This window comes from Saccoglossus kowalevskii, chromosome 12, assembly GCF_978046115.1.
Source record: "Saccoglossus kowalevskii chromosome 12, keSacKowa6.1, whole genome shotgun sequence".
NCBI lineage: Eukaryota > Metazoa > Hemichordata > Enteropneusta > Harrimaniidae > Saccoglossus > Saccoglossus kowalevskii.
In genome coordinates, this window is record NC_140652.1 from 19,334,202 (window position 1) to 19,354,464 (window position 20,263).

General features: G+C 37.3%; 1 protein-coding gene across 1 annotated transcript in view; it reads left to right on the forward strand.

Annotated features, from left to right (window-relative positions):
• LOC102801266 (uncharacterized) overlaps positions 1–18,109 on the forward strand; it is a 29,057-nt gene extending 10,948 nt beyond the window's left edge. The window contains exons 2-7 of the mRNA XM_006823642.3: positions 8,863–8,992; positions 9,089–9,143; positions 9,746–9,846; positions 11,206–11,281; positions 12,250–12,495; positions 14,813–18,109. Coding sequence (XP_006823705.1) covers positions 8,863–8,992; positions 9,089–9,143; positions 9,746–9,846; positions 11,206–11,281; positions 12,250–12,495; positions 14,813–15,378 — 1,174 coding nt within the window. The 3' untranslated portion in view covers positions 15,379–18,109. The remainder of the gene's footprint in view (positions 1–8,862; positions 8,993–9,088; positions 9,144–9,745; positions 9,847–11,205; positions 11,282–12,249; positions 12,496–14,812) is intronic.
• The last annotated feature ends 2,154 nt before the right edge of the window (positions 18,110–20,263 follow it).

Consider the following 20,263-nt stretch of genomic DNA (forward strand, 5'->3'; position numbering starts at 1 on the left):
TGCAAAACTACTTTCCAATGTGTATATTAATCCGATCTGTCTGGATATTAATAGAACTTGAAGATTATTTCAATCACATCGACTTAATTATTGTGGGAACGATGAGAGTCTGTTCGTAAACGAGGCTACTTTGGGCAACATGCCTCAAGGTTCAGCCAAAATATTATGTTAAAAATAAACCTTAAGGACTATTCGATACGCATTGGATATTGGATTTGATATAATTTAGCTTAAATTTTTCAGACAAATTATAGATCTTGTTTCATTTTTCATGATCGTATTACTTTGACGTGAATACAAGTGACCTATTAATGGCTTATTGGACACATAAATGCATTTGTGCTCTAAGGTTATATCAATAACCGCAGGAGAAATGTGTCACGAAAATGATTTCACGCCATCATCATTTCCGTCAAACTGTGGCGCACGTTTTATTCTTTTATTAAAAGATTTTCAAGATTTGTGGAGAGAACTAGGGTAACTAAATATTCAATCTGAACTGAGCTAGCTGCAGACCCCAGGTGGCGACGGAAAATAATGAAAATAGTGGCTTCTCTGAAGAAAAAAATAATGAATTGCGAATCATCTGTGACATTGGAAAATTCGTCATTCAATTTTCCATTATACAAGTTGTGTTTGTTGTGCTTCAATATTTGGAAACTCATTAGATATATGCGTTGTTTGTGATGTCTGAGACTCTGCTTGCGCGTTACCAACTGGTTGCCGTTGTCGGTGTTCACTACACGGCATTTTGTGAGTGTGGCATGGTCACGGTGGGTAGTGTGAGCTATGCTAAAACGATTACCGCGATCGTGACTTTGAATCCTGCGTTTGTTTGCATGTACATTTCAAAAAACAATAGATGAGTGATTAGCAGGTATCACAACAGTAATTGGTGAGATTTTGTTTTTAAATCGTACAAGGAAAGTACCTAGAGAGTACAATTTTTCGCTACCATGCCTCGAATCAACTTTTTCAGATATGGTAGCTTACTGCGTATGAGTGCTGCAGTGCGGTGAAAAGGGTCGTTCAAAGTTGTGTACATCAAGTACACTTATTTTTTGGATTTGGTGAGTAAAGTGTTTCTTGCCGTTTACTTTCACGGTGGTCAACTACCCCCCGTTGATTGCTGCTAATTACATACCTCGACAAGGAAAGTTGATCTCCGTCCGAGTCGACGGCACAAAGGAACGCTTTCTCATTTAATATTTGATTGCACGGTTGCTATGGTGTATCTCGAGAGTAGCTCGCTACATGCACATGTATTTGACCGGAGGGCAATCGTAAATGGTTAAAACGTGTGACATGACGTGACGTGACGTGACGTCAAAGTTTTGGCCTGTTGTATATTCGCTTTCCTTTCACGATGTTGCTCGTGATTTCAAGCAGTGCTCTGTTAGTGTGGTCTAGGGAGTGCGTGTCTTTTTTTGTGCTCGGGAGTTAGAATCGTGTTAACGATTTAAAATTTATGTTTGTAATTTGTCGTAATTACATGTATATATTCATTCAGATGGAAATCTAAACCGACCCGCGACAATATCGTGTCGCGCCATCGCTGTGACGCGCAAGTCCCTTTAGGGCAGTGTGATTTATTTGTTGATAAGTCGCCTACAAAATATTCATTAATTTTTTGATTGAACTGGATTTTATTTTTGTTACTAAAACTTTTCAATTTGAATGATGACATTTGAACAAAAAAGGTCACTCCTATCACAATATAATGTCAATAAATCGTAGGTCTTTCTTGTCTCGCCATATCGCTCAATCGCCTGCATGGAGAAGCATATACAATGCCCCCTCCCACCTGTGATTTTAATCAGATTTATTCGCGACGGACATTCAACTCTTTTTTTACAACACGGCGTATAATTTATTCCTCTCCTACAGACTGATAGGAGAACGGTTCGTTCACTTATAGAACGGAGATCGATACGATAGTTTCCAAACGGATTCAAATGTGGAACTCGATTGTTTCTTAAACTTGCCACTATTTTATAACACAATTTCTGCAAGAATTACATGTACAGTCGCTATTACCTTGTAAATACTCACTTTTAGCTCATTGTGTCTCGACCCGATTCCAATATTGCATGATTGCACTTTTACTGATTAAAACAAAATAACATGAAATGTGCATATATATTCTTTTTACTGGAAACATACTGTCTATCCTCGGGGGCGGAGCTACGTCACAGACGTTCCACGTTGCTAAGACGCGCACCACTGTACCATGCATTTCTATGGGCTCCGAGTCTGTGCGCGCTGCTGTGAAACGCCGGTCGAGCCGGTGAAAATTCGAGAAAACAACACAAACTCAACTTTGAAGTAATTCCGAACAACCAAATTTATATATGTTACACACGTAGGGCTAATCTTGTTGCACTGTTCAGAGGAGTCTCCACAATCATCCCAAAGTACCGTTTTCTGCGAGTTTTGGGCCTTTGTTTTCACCGCCGCGGGTTGCCAGGCGGTGAAAATGCCCGGATGTCCGCCCCCGAGGATAGCTACATAATCGCACTTTTTTCATCAAATACGAAAACAAGTGATTATGCCGTGTGATATGGTTTATGTATTTGATAAAGTATTGCTGCGCGATGACCACCACCACCATTTAATTAACATATGGATTGATATGAACACGTTATCAAAAATTACTCGAAGCCTTGGTGGCAACATTCTCATTGTCCCGCAACCTTCACACCCTGCATGGCGGGTGAGGAGTAATGTCAGATGTGGATACCTGATGATTAGGAGGACCATTGTACCATTGCAAATTGGAAGAGCTAAATCATGCTAAGCCAAGTGTCTATAATAAATCCAGCTCTTTTTCATCAAGTGCAATCCCTTCGGTATCCAATATCTATTTATTTTGTAATTTAGAGACCTATTACTGTTTTTTACGAGTCAGTGTTCAATTATAACAACGTAACCAAAGTAAGGATTTTACAAATCAAGTTTATGGTATACCTTAAACTTCTCGTTACACCTAGACTTTGTGGTATCATGTAACACGAAGTCTGCGCCTTTCAATTACGGCTCAAGCGACATTAAATTGTTTAAAAGCTTTTGCGCGAGAATACAATTATCTCGCCCCCTCCCCAAGAGTTGATCTCTGATACTTTGACATTTGCGTGAATTTGTGGAAATAGGCGAGGTCTCGTAGTCGTGTCGAGCGAATAAACTCGGAAGCGAAATCATTCAAACGCATCCATTTTTCGTAATGTCGAAGGTTGTATTCAATTTCGGTTCAACTGCGTGACCCAATCGTGTTTGATATAATGCAATAAAAGGCTTTGTTGGCATTTTGTCTTGTAATTTACAAAATGTGTGACCGTTTGTCGAACATGCCCGAATCAAAAACGACCAATTTCCTGTGTCCTTCTTCGACGCGTGTATTGTATGCAGCTACATACTCAGTGGCAATTACACGTCATATTTTTAGTGAATTGTTTGCACTATGCCGTGTTCAGTGCGGGAAATTTAAGTCTACATGATCAACAGCATGTCATACTATAAGTGTGCAATAATAGTTGCACATATTTTGTACATATATACACATAATAGCTAGAGCGGAGGAATTAGGTGACGATAACAGCGCACGCTAAAAACGCAAAGATTCACGGGTAGACGGTAGATTTGTAAACAACGACACGCTATGACCGTCTGTCACGTGCAAATATGACTGGACAATTGCGTTATATTTACATTTAACGAAGTCCAAACAAAGAATAAATGGAAACTTGTGTTCAGTTTTTATTTCTATCTTACCTGGAATGTTGATGCGACTAAATCTTCACAACACAATGTGTTAGTGGTATTTACCCCCACCCCGCTGTCATTACGCCCATGTGACACCGTGCACGATCACAGCATGCCATTAGTATCCGCAATAATCCCATAACTGGATATAAAAATGATTGCTTATTAGCAGAAAACGGTCATCCCAGTATTTAAAGGTCGTGGTTTGTATAACATTTCATGCCAGCCTTACATAATTCCATTGTATTGTATCTGAAAATTAATCTATCGTCAAATGAATTATCTGAGGCGTCAGTGAAAATGTCACGGTAATACTGATGTATTTGAGTGACGACGATGAGCCATGCTGATACGCGCTCAGATCTAGGTATCTGATAATACTATGACAAGACACGAAATGTTAAAAGGATTCGTGGCAGGTTGATGAGTTACAAAATGAGCTGCATGATGACCAGTTAACCGAAGGCAGAAGAGAATGCTTGGTTTTTGGTTTCATATTTGGTTTACTTAGTCGTGGTAGGGTACAATTATAAGAATTTAAGGTAGCGAGACTATTATTTGTGTTGAAAATTACGATTTTGAACATGTATTTATTAATTGATTAAATGCACTATAAACTTTCATATGATAAATTCAACATACCATAGAATGTCATGTAAGTTGGTTAAAATGTAGATTTTCTGAAGGTAAGCAAGGCAGCCTCCGTAGTGTTTTGCAAAATCAACAACACAGGTTTAATCTGTGTGCCTATAAGTTTCAAAGATAGACTCAAGACAAAGCAATGTTAGGATATGTTATCAGTAGCTATCTGACACACAATGAGTGTTTCCAAACATGTGAGTGGTTTGTCCCCACCCCTGTCAGACACAAGGTCACACAGCCACTAAAAAAAATCACTGATTTTGGTGTTTTCATCTGCCGATTTTATCGAATTATAGCTATCCTATTCCTTTATTTTTTTAGTTTCCAATAGCCTTACACATTTGGATGCCCCTACACATGTTAAAGCAGACCTTGATGGGGAAACAAATTGCTTGTGCAGATAAACAAGCTTGAAAATCATTGCTGTGACTTCATGGACATGTTCTAGGAGTTTATATTTTTCAAAATACAAGGTCTTTAATAACAAATAACGTATACTTATTGTCGTCAGATTAACATCAAATTTTCACTGCTTTAAGATGCCAGTGAGGGGAACTTGAATGTGTCCAGACAAACTATTTCATGGATTATTTACCAATGTGTTGTGCTTTGAGTTGGGGGCAATGCGACTAAAACAGAAATTAAAATTCAGCACACCACTTTTTAAAAAGCGTTGCTTGAATAAAACTGACCAGACACATTCACTTTACCAGACTATTGAACAACTAGGAAAAGTGATAAAAAAAAACTTCTTATCACCAGCATAACTGTGTAATTATTTTTTTTCACAAAAAAAGTATTTTTGAAAAGCTTGAAGTCTGGCGATTCCAAAAATATATACTTTCCTGGGCCTATTTGTAGTCATTTGGTCACAATTAGAAGATGAAAGCAAGTATGCAAATAATAGTCCCGCTACCTTAAGCGTACAACAAAGGACTTAATAACGTGTGTATTTCGAGTCCAGAGACTCGTGTAATACTCTCTTTGCGTTTCGGTATTTACCGTCATGGCTTATTTTGGTGGCAGAGCTATCTAATTCCCTTCACCTTGCAGGAATTACAGAGCATTGCATATACCACAGTTAACGCATGAAACAGCATACCCAGGGTGTGTGCGCATAAAGTTCGTTCCGCCGGCAGTCAACAACAATAATTGCACTATTCTGTCCTCCGCTGTATGGCGATACGCCCTTTACCATACCTGGTTTTATTTTGATATAAGATGTGGAAAACCTTTATACTATTTGGATTGAGTAAATGGCCACATTAATTGACATGTGTCGAACAGATTTGTTAGTAAAGTCGGTTAGACTGGTTACTAAACTATGCAACACTGTGGTGTGTTTAAAGTAGTTTAAACAGTAGTTTGTCAAAGTTCATATCCTACTTTATTCAGTGTTTATTCAGTGTTTATTCGCAGTGGTCGTCATCGCACCTCTCTGTGTTCCACATGGTACCCCTAACGACGTATACAACGCGTGTAAAACTAGTACACGTACGCGTGTTGATTGTCGAATCGTGAATCGTAAATTCGTGGCATGCACAGTCGTGCGCCTCGAATCGTCACGTAGAAGGCGTGGACATTTTCTGCTAACTGTCTACCACTTATAGTTCTAGTTGTATACTGCAAAGTTGATATTTCTGCCAACCAGCGCGCGAATATCCGATAACAATTGTCGCACACTGATCAGCACGAGCTCGCAATATGCTGTGATCACACAGCTGCGAACATCCGTTATTTTATCTTCGGGTGCGAACGACCTGTTCTTTCCAAATAATCATTTGTACACGCATGCGCACAAACGTAAACATGTGCGGCGGTCGCTACTAAGAAAAAAAAAACATAACGGCAAATATTTTGTTTATCAACTTGCAACTAGTTTTGTTAAAGGGGAACCGCTCAATCCCATGGATTGCACCGAAGAATCATGGGACACTATTGTTTATGTTGTTTACAACGTTAATCTATCTTTTGTTATCCATTGTTATTTTAATCCAGAAAGTAAATTTGTTGTGAGATAAGGCTTAACTGGAAGGTGCCCTTTTAACACACTGCATTGTGTAAGCCACCGACCACAACAACCTATTAAGGAAGGTACTGGTCCCTGTTAACATGTTTTAATACTGAAAATGTTACTTCACTCTTGTTCAATACATTTGTTTGAAATGGTTTAACAATAATTTCAAGGTTAATATGACTTTTATGTATCTCATTGCGATATGAAGAAAGTATTTCACTAAAGAAACAAGTGCCAAAACGTTTCCATGTTTTCTTGACATTTTGGTCGATTGATTCTCGAAAACCTTGTTCGGTGACTCATGAAGAAGATGACATATAATCTTCCCTCCTTTACCAATTCAATTACTAATTACCATTCTGCGCAGACAGAGGCTTAATGAATTTACGTTGATGCATACTCGTTTCCTTTTTATGTATTTGAAACATATCCATACAAATAAAAACTAAACTAAATAAAAGCCGCTCGGATCGATAAATGTGTGGAGTAGGCAATATTTTCTAATGACCCCAGTAAATTGACATCATTCCGAACAATGACCTTTATGGACTAGTTGTGCTCCAGATACAAATTGAATTTATTCAATATATAAGCCGACGTCTGTATGTGCGAGTGTGACGTTCGGATTGCAAACCATATTGCACATTATATAAATAAGTAATTATATATGTATGTGGGTCAACGCAAAGTAATTGTAGAGCACTGGTTGCCGATATGTTTCTGCCCTCTTGCCACAATGGCATTCAAATTATATTATTATATAATTATGTGACGCCAAACAGACATGTATGAAACTGCAGCGTAACACAATCACGAGGCTATAAGCGTCGGTGAACTGAGTCCCGTGTCTACATTGTACACATCGTATGCATATAAACCTTGCGTGACCTTTTGCTTTCTGATTGTACATTTCAGTAGGGAGAAATTTAATATTACTGAAAACAAATGCAATATAACGTATATATGTAATGTTAGTGTTGTCTCGATATTTCGATGACGACTTTTCAGCTCCGCTATCGACACAGCGGGGCTGTTCATATTACTGTTTGTCCGTCGTCGTCGTCGTCAACTTTACAATTTCAACTTCTTCTTTCAAACCGCAAGTCAGAATGTTTTCAAATTTGATATGCAAGTACCTTGGATGGTTCTTTCTCAGATTTGTTCATTTCATGTCAAAATATCAAATTCTCTATTTTTGGTGAATATTTTTGTCATTTTTGGTAAAAGTGATATTTTCGACTTCTTGTGAAAAACCGCAAGTCCGATTACTTTGATATTGCATATATAGGTACTATATAGGTGGACTTCTCTCAGATTTGTTCATTTCATGGTGATATCTTCAATTCTCTAATTTTGATGAATATTTTTGGTAAAAAGTGATATTTTCGACTTTTTTTAAAAACCACAAGTCCAATTGCTTTGATATTAAATATATAGGTATTACATGTGGACCTCTGTCAGATTTGTTCATTTCGTGGTGATATCTTCAATTATCTAATTTTAATGAATATCTTTACCTCCGCTGTAGTCTTTGTCGAGCAGAGCTTATCATACCATTATCATATATCCATCGTCCGTGTCAATTTTTTACTTTTTCGACTTGAAAACTACAAGCCTGAATGCTTTGATACTTGGTGCATATGCACCTTGGGTAGACCTCTCTTAGATTTGTTCATTTCATGATGATATCTTCAATTCTCTAATTTTAGTGAACATTTTTGTCATTTTAGGTAAAAAGTGATATTTTCGACTTCTTGTTGAAAACCGCAAGTCCAATTGCTTTGATATTACATATATAGGTACTACATGTGGACCTCTCTCAGGTTTTTTTGATTTCGTGATGATATCTTTAATTCTCTAATTTTGATGAATATTTTTGTCGTTTTTGGTGAAAAGTGATATTTTCGACTTCTTGTTGAAAACCACAAGTCTGATTGCTTTGATACTATACATATTGTTCATTTTCTAATGATATCTTCAGTTCTTAATTGAAATGTGCAATGCTAACAGCGGAGCTATCTCAGATGACAGGCTGCTTGTTTAAAATTGAAATATATTCAAATTATTATTGTTTACTTTGCCCGGATAACTTTCGTGTTCTATACGGGTCCCACACGACGTATACAACGACATTGTTTGCACAGCGCGATGATTTTTTCGGAGTTTAGAGCAGGAGGGTCGTCACCTGCGCACGCGCGGGAATTGAGTCCCAAGCGACGATAACAACAAGCTAAAACGCAAAGGATCATGGGTAGACGCTTGTTTGTAGACAATGACATACTATGGCCATCTAACGCATGCGCAGGTCACGACTCCCCCGCTTTAATCATTCTAGCATCTGGCGAACGTTTGGGAGTGAAAGAATTATGTGTGTTAATGAAAGTGTTTGTTCGGAGCATGCTGTCTCAATTTATGACGGATGATTATTTGATGCTATTTTACAGTCTTTTGTCTGCAATCACTGCCATATTCACACGCAAGAAAGTAGAGCCAGCTGATCTGTTTGGGCTACACAAGAAAATACAAGTGGTGCTAAAATCAGAAATCAGTACATTCCTAGGAGAGTATTACAAGGTGAGTTATGATGCTAAATCTCAAAAGGTCTCGTGGTCGTCGCGATGGCGTGTGTGTGTGTGTATGTGCCTCGCTAATGTCTGTTTTATTTTGCAGACGCATCTGATAAAGAAAGGAATGATTATTCTTAGAGACGAGGTTAACAAAACAGGTAATGTATACAATCATGTGATTAGTCTATTTTCATTAGCCGCTAAATCCATTAGTAGGGCGACACCACACAGTACAAGTCGGGTGAAGCCAATGGTAAATCTTAACAATTTTTTTTGTCTATTCATGGCGAAATACATTTTACAGGTCGTGAAAATTGGATCGATTTTTTATACAAAAAAAAATGAAGTTGAAAAATATGACCTCTCGCTAGAGAATTTCTCAAGTCTCCTCCAGATTTTTCCCTCACAACCCACATCTTTCGGGAGGGCTGGTTCCCTATTTTCCCCTTCCAATGCTAGCATTTCATGAAAGCTGTACCCTCTAACCAAAACATGTGTCCTTTTAACGAAATTTTGGGAGTAATCTATTCCCACTCGCAAAAGTGATACAATGCCCATCCCACCTGAAAAATCGCGATTTTTTTCCTTGCAAATCATCCATCAAATCAGACATTTGTTCTCTATCCTCAAACAAATTTCCTTGAAACAGATTTTTTCGATGAACAGTTTCATTGACTGCCCCTGCAGTGTTGGCGCCCTTCTTTCATTGGCATCGTTTTCTGGACACAGACTAACCAATAGGATCTTTTAACTATTACAGTCGAGAAGAAAAATGGAATCATTACTGCCTTGTCTCAACTTTGGACCGAGTTCTATTCTACGATATTACCACAGTTGCAAGCAATTTTTAACCCAGTACAGGTAAGAAAAGAAGCTTGTGCTCTTGACAGCTATTTTGTTTTCGATACACGGACCGGAATATTTGTAATCTAACGTTTTAGACAATATCTGGTGAAATGATGAATAAATAAATGAATGAATAGTTTGTTTAACCATTCTTTGTTCGAAATATCATCTTGATAAAAATCACAGACTAAATTATTTGCAATACATAAATTGGAGTAATTCGACGATACAGTTGACGCGCGCATGCGCGTGTACATTGAATTAAGCATACGTATTCCAAAACACTGTGCCATCAAAAAAAAAAGACCCACAGTTGTATGACGTTTGAGGAGAACGAACTTTGCCCGATGATGACGTCCGTATTTAATGATTTTCGTCTTGCGGGGAAACATAAGAGAAGTTCTTCTTAAAAGGGTGATGGTAGAGTTGTACAGAAATCTGCGATGGAATTTAATGAGTAATTTCTTTGTAGACAAATATCGATTATGTTTAAAGTAGTATTATCTTCTCAAGTTACTTAGTGAAGATTTGCTAACTGGTATGAGTCGTTGCAGCTGAATTTGCAACGTCTTCCAAAGTAATGTACTATCATGCAAAAATCGACAATACGACGTCATACGAATGCTTTATTCCGTAACTGACATCTTCGTGTCGTCATTTTCTACACTACTGTAGTATTTATTTTCACTCGTAATCCTTATTTGGCATAGTCAATGTAAAGTAAACATGGCTGACAAGATTAAGATTAATCGTCCCATGTCTGAAGAGACAAACTTAAAACAAGACATTCCCAGGGGAACCGCTCAATCCCAGGGATTACACCAAATAATCATGGGACACTATTGTTTATGTTGTTTACAAAGTTAGTCTATCTTTTGTTATCCATTGTAATTTTAATCCAGAAAGTAAATTTGTTTTGTGATTAGGCTTAACTGGAAGTGTCCCTTTAAGTATGATCTGTATAAAACCTCTCACTTGTCATTAAGGGTTTGGATTGTGTACAGTTCACGAGAAATCGTATCCAACGGCACCCTGGAATCGAATTTTATAAAATGAGGTAAAGTGGCCTTGGGTGATCAATGAACAGTATTATTAGATTTGGTGATTAAACTCTCTGACATTCAACGATTGCCCGCTTTCAATGTTCTATTTGATTTTCGGCAGTTTTAACGGAGATCACAATAAACACTGAGATATGTTCTGCATACATTACAATATGGGAATACAGTTGAGTAGAAGCGCAGGCACGATCTGAAAAAAAAAAAACTAAGATATTCTTTCATTTGTGACTCTTTTAATGGTAGGATGTAATTTAAAAAAACAAAACAAAACAAAAACATATTGGTCATAAAAACATACATCTTCTTATTTCAGACAACTGATCTTACGATACGGCAGATGACGTTGGTTGGATTCAGAGATTATGTTGTTCTCAACGTGAAGGTCGAAGGTCGGTATTGTCAACTGCATTTCTTTTTCTCAGCGTTCGATTTTGCCTGGAGTTAGCAGTAAATACCCGGATGTTCTCATTCCCGGGAGGCTTCACTATAACTTACCAAATTACATTTGAGATTAAAAGTGACACACATTGTTTATTTCGAAGCAATCTGAGTCTGTCCTGATATAGTATAAACAGCATGTATTCGTTGAAACTCAGTAATTGCATGTAAAATACCTTTTTTTCCTATGTTTTACATACAAATCGTCAACAATCAGTGCAAATAAATTCTATACAAAACGCCCAAAATTCCTTTCAGCGATAATTAATTCCAGCTAAAATAAAGTATTTTACAGTATTGTTTGATCTTATCTATATGGGGAAGTAAATTCTACGAGAACCGCGTGTGGTAATTTCTACTTCCGTCGATGCCATTGTTTAAATCACTTCCGTATACAATGTAATTACTATTGTATTTTTCTTTAAATATATTATTTTCAAACATTGATTTTTTTTTATCTGGCCGAGAACAAGCCTTTGTTCATATTTGATTCATCCTTGATCTCATTACTGAGTCTGCGCGTGATATTCAGATCGATTACGTCACTTGTAGGCTCGTTCGCAGTTTTTCTATAGTCATGCTCGTCTCTACCTGCCAATAGATATAGTTCACAAAATATCGCACTGCGCATTTAGTCAAATGTTATGGTTTCCCAAAGTAGTGGATTTGGTAAAAATACACATCTGCAAGACTATTTCAATAATTACTTCATAAGTGGCTACGAACAAGATTGAATACTCTTGTGACATACTCGGCTAATACCATGTGACACAGCCGTAAATAATCTAGTGGGAACAACAGAGTATCCGCGCAGCGAATTGATTACTGTACTTTACGTATTGATTTATTTTGCATCATTAATTTTTAAAAATCTCAATCACAATAACTTGTATGGCAATGAATTGTATTTGTTTTAAAGATGCTCTTCTTGAGGAAAACGTCGTGATAACCCCCGAGGTCAAACAGATGATGCTGGTGCTTCAACACGTACAGGACACCAAGCCTCCGTCTGAAAACTATCTGAAATTGGAAGAGATGGTTTCCAGAATAATCGATCCCTATATCGGAACACGTGGTCTCTACATTGGCGGTAGACTGAAAGTTAACAGAAAGATTTCTACCGTGACAAGACCTACTCTGTTACAATGGAGCTACTCGTTCACAGGTGAGATTCGATCGGGGCTGCAGCGGCTACATTACCTGTACTTGTAATGCATGTAGCCTGGAATGTACTTTCATGTGCCATGGAGTGTTGATTGTAAGGAAACGATCTGAAAAAACAAATGCGAACGGTGGTTTGCAGCAAAGATCATGTTTTAGTAAACATATATGCCATTCCTATAAATCGCGCCCTCTGGTGGCTGAACACTTTGAACGGCTTCCGTGTCGACGACTTAGAGCAAAAATCAGGGAGGGAGACGACTAGTGTGAAATCTTGCGTTTAGAGTAATTGGAACGTCAACAGTAATATTTATTGCTAGTGTAATATTCATCGAGTCAGTGTGTGATATATCTAGACACTACTCCATTTCGGCTCATTTAATTGAAAATACAAACTGTGTCCCAATTCGAACTGAACTAATTTCCCCTGTACGTCACTTAAGCGCTTCGTCACTAGGTGGCGCAATTTAATAGGCGAGCTAGAAAGAAGGAAGGGAAGAAATGTGTTAAGGTAGCGAGACTATTATTTGTGTTGAAAATTACGATTTTCACATTTATTTATTAATTGATGAAATGCACGATAAACTTTCATCTGACAAAGTCAACGTAACCTAAAATGTCATGTAAGTTGGTTAAAATGTAGATTTTCTGAAGGGAAGCAAGGCAGCTTCAGTAGTGTTTTCTATAATCAACAACACAGGTTTAATTTGTGTGCCTATAAGTTTCAAAGATTAAGACAAAGCAATGTTAGGATGTGTTATCAGTAGCTATCTGACACACAATGAGTGTTTCCAAACATTTGAGTGGTTTGTCTCCGCACCTGTTTATTTCACAGATTAGTCATTTGCATATGAATGTGTCAGACACAAGGTCACACAGCCACTGAAAAAAAATCATTGATTTTAGTGTTTTCATCTGTCGATTTTATCGAACTATAGCTATCCCATTCCTTTATTTTGTTTTGGTTTTCAATAGCCTTACACATTCGGATGCCCCTACACATGTTAAAACAGGCCTTGATGGGAAAACGAATCGCTTGTGCAGATAAACAAGCTTGAAAATCTTTGCTGTGACTTCATCGACGTTTTCTAGGAGGTTATGTTTGTCAAAATACAAGGTCTTTAACAAAAATAACGTATACTTATTGTCGTCAGATTAACACCAAATTTTCACAGCTTTAAGGTGACAATGAGAGGAACTTGAATGTGTCCAGACAAACTATTTCATGGATTATTTACCAATGTGTTGTGGTTTGAGTTGGAGTCAATGCGACTAAAACAGAAATTAAAATTCAGGACACTATTTTTCAAAACGTGTTACTTGAATAAAACTGTCCAGACACATTCAATTTACCAGACTATTGAACAACTAGGAAAAGTGAAAACAAAACTTCTTATCACCAGCATAAATGCGTAATTATTTTTTTTTACAAAAAAAGTAATTTTTCACTTTTGATTAAGTAACGCACCGTAGAATGCAGATACGGGCATGACAAACACACTTTTGAAAAGCTTGAAGTCTGGCGATTCCAAAAATATATACTTTCCTGGGTCTATTTGTAGTCGTTTGGTCCCAATTAGAAGAAGAAAACAAGTATGTAAATAATAGTCCCGCTACCTCAACTCCATTGAAAGTATCCCGGAAGTAGCAAAACTGGATTGCAAAAATGCTCCTGCTTTGTCATGGCGGAAAATACAAACATGTCAGTTTGTTGATAGTCGATATAAGGGAATTTTATTTTTGTTACGCCGATTTGTACACCCAGAACAGGAGAGGTAAAAGCTGATTTTAAAGGAAACATCAATCCAAACAACATAATGTCCCCAAAGAAAAAGCTCCACAAATGCAATTTACAGTTTTTTTTTTAATATATCTTTTCATTCTCTAGATATTCAACTTTATATCAGTATTATGTAGTCAGCCATCTTGATTAGGGCTTTATGGAAAAGATGCGAGTCTCCCCCACCCCACAACGCCCTCTCTAGTCCAATTTTCAATTTTCTATCCCACAATCCTTTGCAAGATCCAATATGGAGTTAACACATTCCTTCCCTATATATCGAGTATATTTTCATAGTTTCGTAGTCTTGCAAATATCAGCGTGGTGGAAGTCTTACCAATAGTTACATGGGTTTTCAGGGAAAGAGTATTCATCAGGCCTATATAGAAGTATAAGATTTAACGCATTCCGTTAACAAGAGTGTAAAAGAACAATAGCACGACATCCGACGACACGTCACAGAAAATTCAGTGAACGACCAACAACTCGATTATATGAATTCTGACGTAATTACATTCTATCTTTTTCTTTTTTTTAATAGAAAGTAACAACAATAAACCTAGTAATTTGAGGCGTACGGATTCAGTCGAGTCGGCGAAGTCTCCCGGTTCCAATGGAAAAGTTGTATTCAGCATACCAGGTGACAGTACCGACTCGGAAGGCACGAGTGAAAACGGAAATGACGACACGTGCAGTGGGAACGGGAACGGAAACGATAATGCGAATGACAATTACAATGTGGATGGAATGCGACGTATGAACATTCGTCGAGGGAGTGTCCCAATTCTTCCGTTGTCCAGAAATACATTGACAGAAGAGAGCGAAGAAGAAGATGAGATGATCGAGACTGGGTTCAGTCTCGATGACAGAGGACACGTATGTTCCGTATCGACGCCTAAGCAAATCCCGCGCAGAAAAAGGAGTACATCCGAATTGCCCGACCTGTCTAAATTTCAGCGGGACTTCAGACGGGGTAGCATGCCCTCTGTTTCAATTTTGAAAAATTCAAATAATAATGGCATCCGAGCGTCTGAGGGAAAAGGGCACAAAAGTAGATTCCATTTGCGATTCAGTCACAGGAAATCAAAAACCGTGAAATACCTTTAAACTTCAAGAGAACAATATAACGCCAATATTACATATCAAAGTGATTTACAAAGCCCCATCCCGATTTTACGTTATGACAGTATTCATCCGTGAATATATTATTCTTCTCGTTATATTTTGATTACGATTTTTAGCAATGCCTTCCGAATTATGTTTGGTGAAGACAAGGACTTTTAAAACATTTCTTGACCGAAAAAAAAATATAATACACTTTTTTATTCTATAAGGAAGCGTTTCCGTGACGTAAAAATGACGTATATGGTTGTAAAGCAATCAAATAAACAACTGTATCTGTTTGGTTGGTTTGCCGTTCGTCATTTTAATCTCTATTGACGGGTTACTGATTAAAACATTTCCCACGTCGTCAATGGCGTCTTTTTCGTCAATTACGTCACGGAGGCATTTTGACGCTAGAGGGCGTGACTTTTAGGAACAGTTGTTTTGTTGAGATTCTTCACATATCCCACGGTAGTTTCAAGTATGGTTGGTTTTTTTTATTGATAATCAGGTTTATCCATTCCGCAGACGTTTGCGAATGATTGTACGTGTTCAACGTCCTGTTCATTCATACTATAAATTGTTCAACTATTTGTGATGACTATCACGTCGAGTGACACATTAAAAAAAACGAAACATTTAACGACAGGTATTTTGACAGATTTAAAGATTTTAGATTGTTGTATTTAGTAAGATTCGATTAACCCAAAATTAGATTGAAAACGTGGTTAGATATTGCAATGTATGCACATTCGAAGCAACTTGTATTCAGAAACATGATTTTACAGTTATGACGATGCATTTGTTATATGCGCCCTCTGGTGTCGAGTGTGTTTACGACGTATGGGTAAACTTAGATATGGTTTTGATATGTGGTTGTCTGTATTGCATTTTACTGTGTGTGCGTGAATGAAAGGAACGCCTAATTACCATCGTCAGCAAACTTGCTATCGAATCGCCTGTGCTGGCGTCTGGAGATCGTTGTCAGATTAGGCCATCCCATTTTCAATAGGAGACCAAGATATTTTTAGAGAGGGGTATGATCGGTATATGAATTTTCCATATTAATTTTTATCGTTGTAATTGTACTTTATAATTTATTACATATAAAATTGCGCAAAACTAGAAAACATGCGAAAATATAGCATAAAGTAACGACTTGACAGTGCGCCCCTCTCAGTAAATACCACTGTCTCCTTTTGAGAATGAGGTTGCCCAAATTGTTTCAAATTGATAACGATCTCCAGACATCAACACAGGGAATTCGTTAGCAAATTTGCTGAGGATGTAGGTAATTACAGGGGATGTTCCTTTCATTCACGCGTCCACAGCATGTAACAAACGACTACATGAAAAAAAAAAACTGTCTATATGAACGTAATTGGTTTTACCCAACTACATCATTTTAATATCACTCACGAGGGCGCTACTGAAAGGCACGTGGTTTCTCAACACTTTTGATTAAACTAGTGCCTAGATAATTCGCTAAATATGTATGTTGTTGTACGTAATTTTGTAATTTATTTTTCGTTTTTATTAATTATCTCGATTAACGTTATTTTACCTTCAACTTTATTATTTTACAGTATTAAATTACTGGATTCAAGTGTCAAAAATATTATTTATTAATTATTTCAATTTTTATTTTGCAATGTTTGTTTTTTTAATTTACTTGATGAATAATTTTATTCATAATTATTTATTTTTCAAGCAGGTTGTTGTGAAATGTCACGGTACTTTTCTGGGTGACGGTTAAAACGGGACAGTCGTCACCAGCGCAATGCATAATGCGTCAGATGTCCATAGCGCGTCATTGTTTACAAACAAGCGTCTACCTTTGCGTTTTTAGCGTGTGTTGTTATCGTCGCTTGGGACTCAATTCCCGCGCAAGCGCAGGTGACGACCCTCCCGCTTTAAGTATTCCAGTTGTCGCTTAAAAACAAAACGATTTAGTGATTCTTTCGTGTACGCCTTGACCTTTAGTGAGAATTCGATTTGGTGACGTCAACGAGTGAAAGACTGTAGACTGTACCATAGTTCTTTGCGCGCTTTCCCCGTGGGTCGTGCAACGTGCTAGTTTGTATCGAGAGATTTACTGCGTTCAATATCAAAAAATTGTTTAGGGCAGCGTTTCGTTGCTAGACCTGTTTTACTTCACAGACGTCTTGCATACATTTTCCGCAATAATGCGAACTTGCAAACTGTTAACAGTTTCGTCGTTACCAAACGGTACGTTGGTGCATTTGAATGCTTTATACACTCGGGACTGGGTTATTTATAATTTTTTTTTTCCAATTAGCCCTGTAGTATTGTAATTTACTTCTGCAACTGTATATTTTGAGAAAAAACGAATGCTTGAATTCGTTCCGCATATTTACTGTGATGTGTGAGGGACGAACACTTGCGTCACTTGCAGCTACATGAACTGGGCAACAATTAGTAAAAATGTTTCCACGGAACTATGTACTCTATTATTAAAGGACTGTAAGTATTTCATTACTATTTGTGTGTATTTGAACAAAGCAAAATATTGCTTTTCATTTACTATTTGTCGCCGTGTTGCTTAGTAAGTATTTTGTTCGTGGTCGACCGCCGCGGGAATCGGTGCTGGTGGCCGGTGCCGGGGATCGACAAGTTGAGTAATTAACACTGTACCGTTCACTGCAATCTGTAATTCATATTGCTTGATACACCGATTTCGTTCAACCAAATAAAAAATAACATTCAATTTGAACTGTGTGTATGTGTCTATGGTATTTATAATCTCTTTATCAAGCTCATTAAATTCTACTATTTTTACATACACCAAAACAAAGTTTCAAATGGTGTCTCAGGCAGCCATCTTAAATTTGAGAGGGGAATTCTCGTATACGTTGCTGGCTATGATAAAAAAAACTAAAGTTTCATCAAACCCGTATTCCATTAAATAAGCCATGTATTACGTAATGATCCCAACATTGATGAGATGCTGAATTGGTCAAGTTATAAAAATGACCACGCCCCTATTTCAGAAACCACGCCCACTTTTGCGAAACCACGCTCAAATTGTAACTCGATGTTCAGTTAACAGAATTTCGAGTTACGGACAACATATCATTTTTTGTTTCATTTAACGTATAAGTACCATTATTTGAAGTTCGTTTAACTGATAATGAAAATTCGAGTTACTAAAATTGAACTTTAAACAAAACAAAAATGACATGTATGTTACTGACTCAATGCTGTTCTAAAATACATTTCAAATACAGCGGAAATCTAAATATGTCATTTTGATATAAAATGATGACGAAGACATTAACTTTCAATTTATCAAATCAATTTAATATGACATTGCAAAATATTTTTTTTCAAATTATAGAAATTTCTCTGCCCTAAAGTTAATTGAAATGTGCGTTACCAAACACGGTCTGATGTTGAAATACGTTATGCTCTGTAAAACTAATGTCGCAAGTCTAATTTGGTTAATCCAACATTTATCGCATATTAAAACTTATTCAGGAACCCAACGTTATTTAAAATGAAACGACTGAGTGGGTAATTGTTGTGAAATGTAAGCTACCTTACAAATATTAGGTTCACAAAAAGCGAATGCATACAGCAAGTTTTTCGAGAACACAGAGCTATAATATATAGTCATACATTTGTCTGGCTATTGGGCGCAATATATGTGGATATAACACATGTACGTTACTGTGATAGCGAATGGGGAACAAACTAGAAAAAAAAACTGATTTGTTTTGAGCTTATAACGAGTTTCCTGTCGTCATTGAACGAAGACCAAATAAAGCCATTTTGGGTGAGCGCAACAGTCAAAATCGCCATCTTTTTTATATTGAACCCATATCTCGCGCATGCGTTGTGTGACGACCACTGACCTTTAAATATGATGTGTTTGTAGAGGGGGCAATTAGTATCACGCAGTCTAGTAAGTTGGTATAAAACCGTTATATGTGGTACACGTCTTCGGAAAATGCACTCGTCACGTACATTTCAGCAACGTAATATTACAGCATTCTGATTCAAGATCATCCATAAAAAAATCATTGTGCCTATTGTCAAACAAAAGTCTACGAATTGACTTGTCTTACACTATCATCTCAATATAGTAGATTGCATTCCTGGCATTCTGACTGGCTAGTACAGTACTAGTATTTATGTGTGCATACTAATAACTGACTTTGTACGTTTGTACAGGTACTCTGTCCATGTATATTGTTGTTGAAATTATTATTTTCTGTACACTTTGAATACGGGACCTTTACTAAGGTATAATTTATTAAGTACAAATAAAGCAGACAAAACTACTGCATTGCTTCTTATGGTGTTTCCGGCCAGTCTAAACATATAGCAACAGTCAATGCAATAGACGTGCTTGTTAGGGATTTAGTTCAATATCAATATTCAGAATTCGATCATGATCCCGAGAGTTTGTCTTATGATGCACATAACTTAACATTATATATATTAACATTCCCCAATGCAGGTTTATTAGTGCCAATTTGTGACGACCATCGCTGAATTGTAGACACTGAGAGCATAGCCTCCGTGACTATATACACTCAGTATACCGATGCTGTAAAAAAGGTGGCTGTGAGGTTGCGTCCAGGTCTCCAGAGGGAGCCGTCTATAGAAATCTAGTTTTGTCAAGTACTTGAACCCTTATTTATGTTATTTATGTCCGCGTTACCATAGTGTTGCAAAGCGTTTACGTAATCGGGATAACGGCGGGAACTGTTGGTCCTGGAACAGTGAATGTTGGAAACAATGGGATACCGACGTCACTAGGCGTCATCGGATATTTGCAGACTCGTGGATAAAAGTGTACGTTTGCAACGTAAAACATCGTCAAATTTCCCACGAGAACAATGTTATGAGTACCGGTAATTCA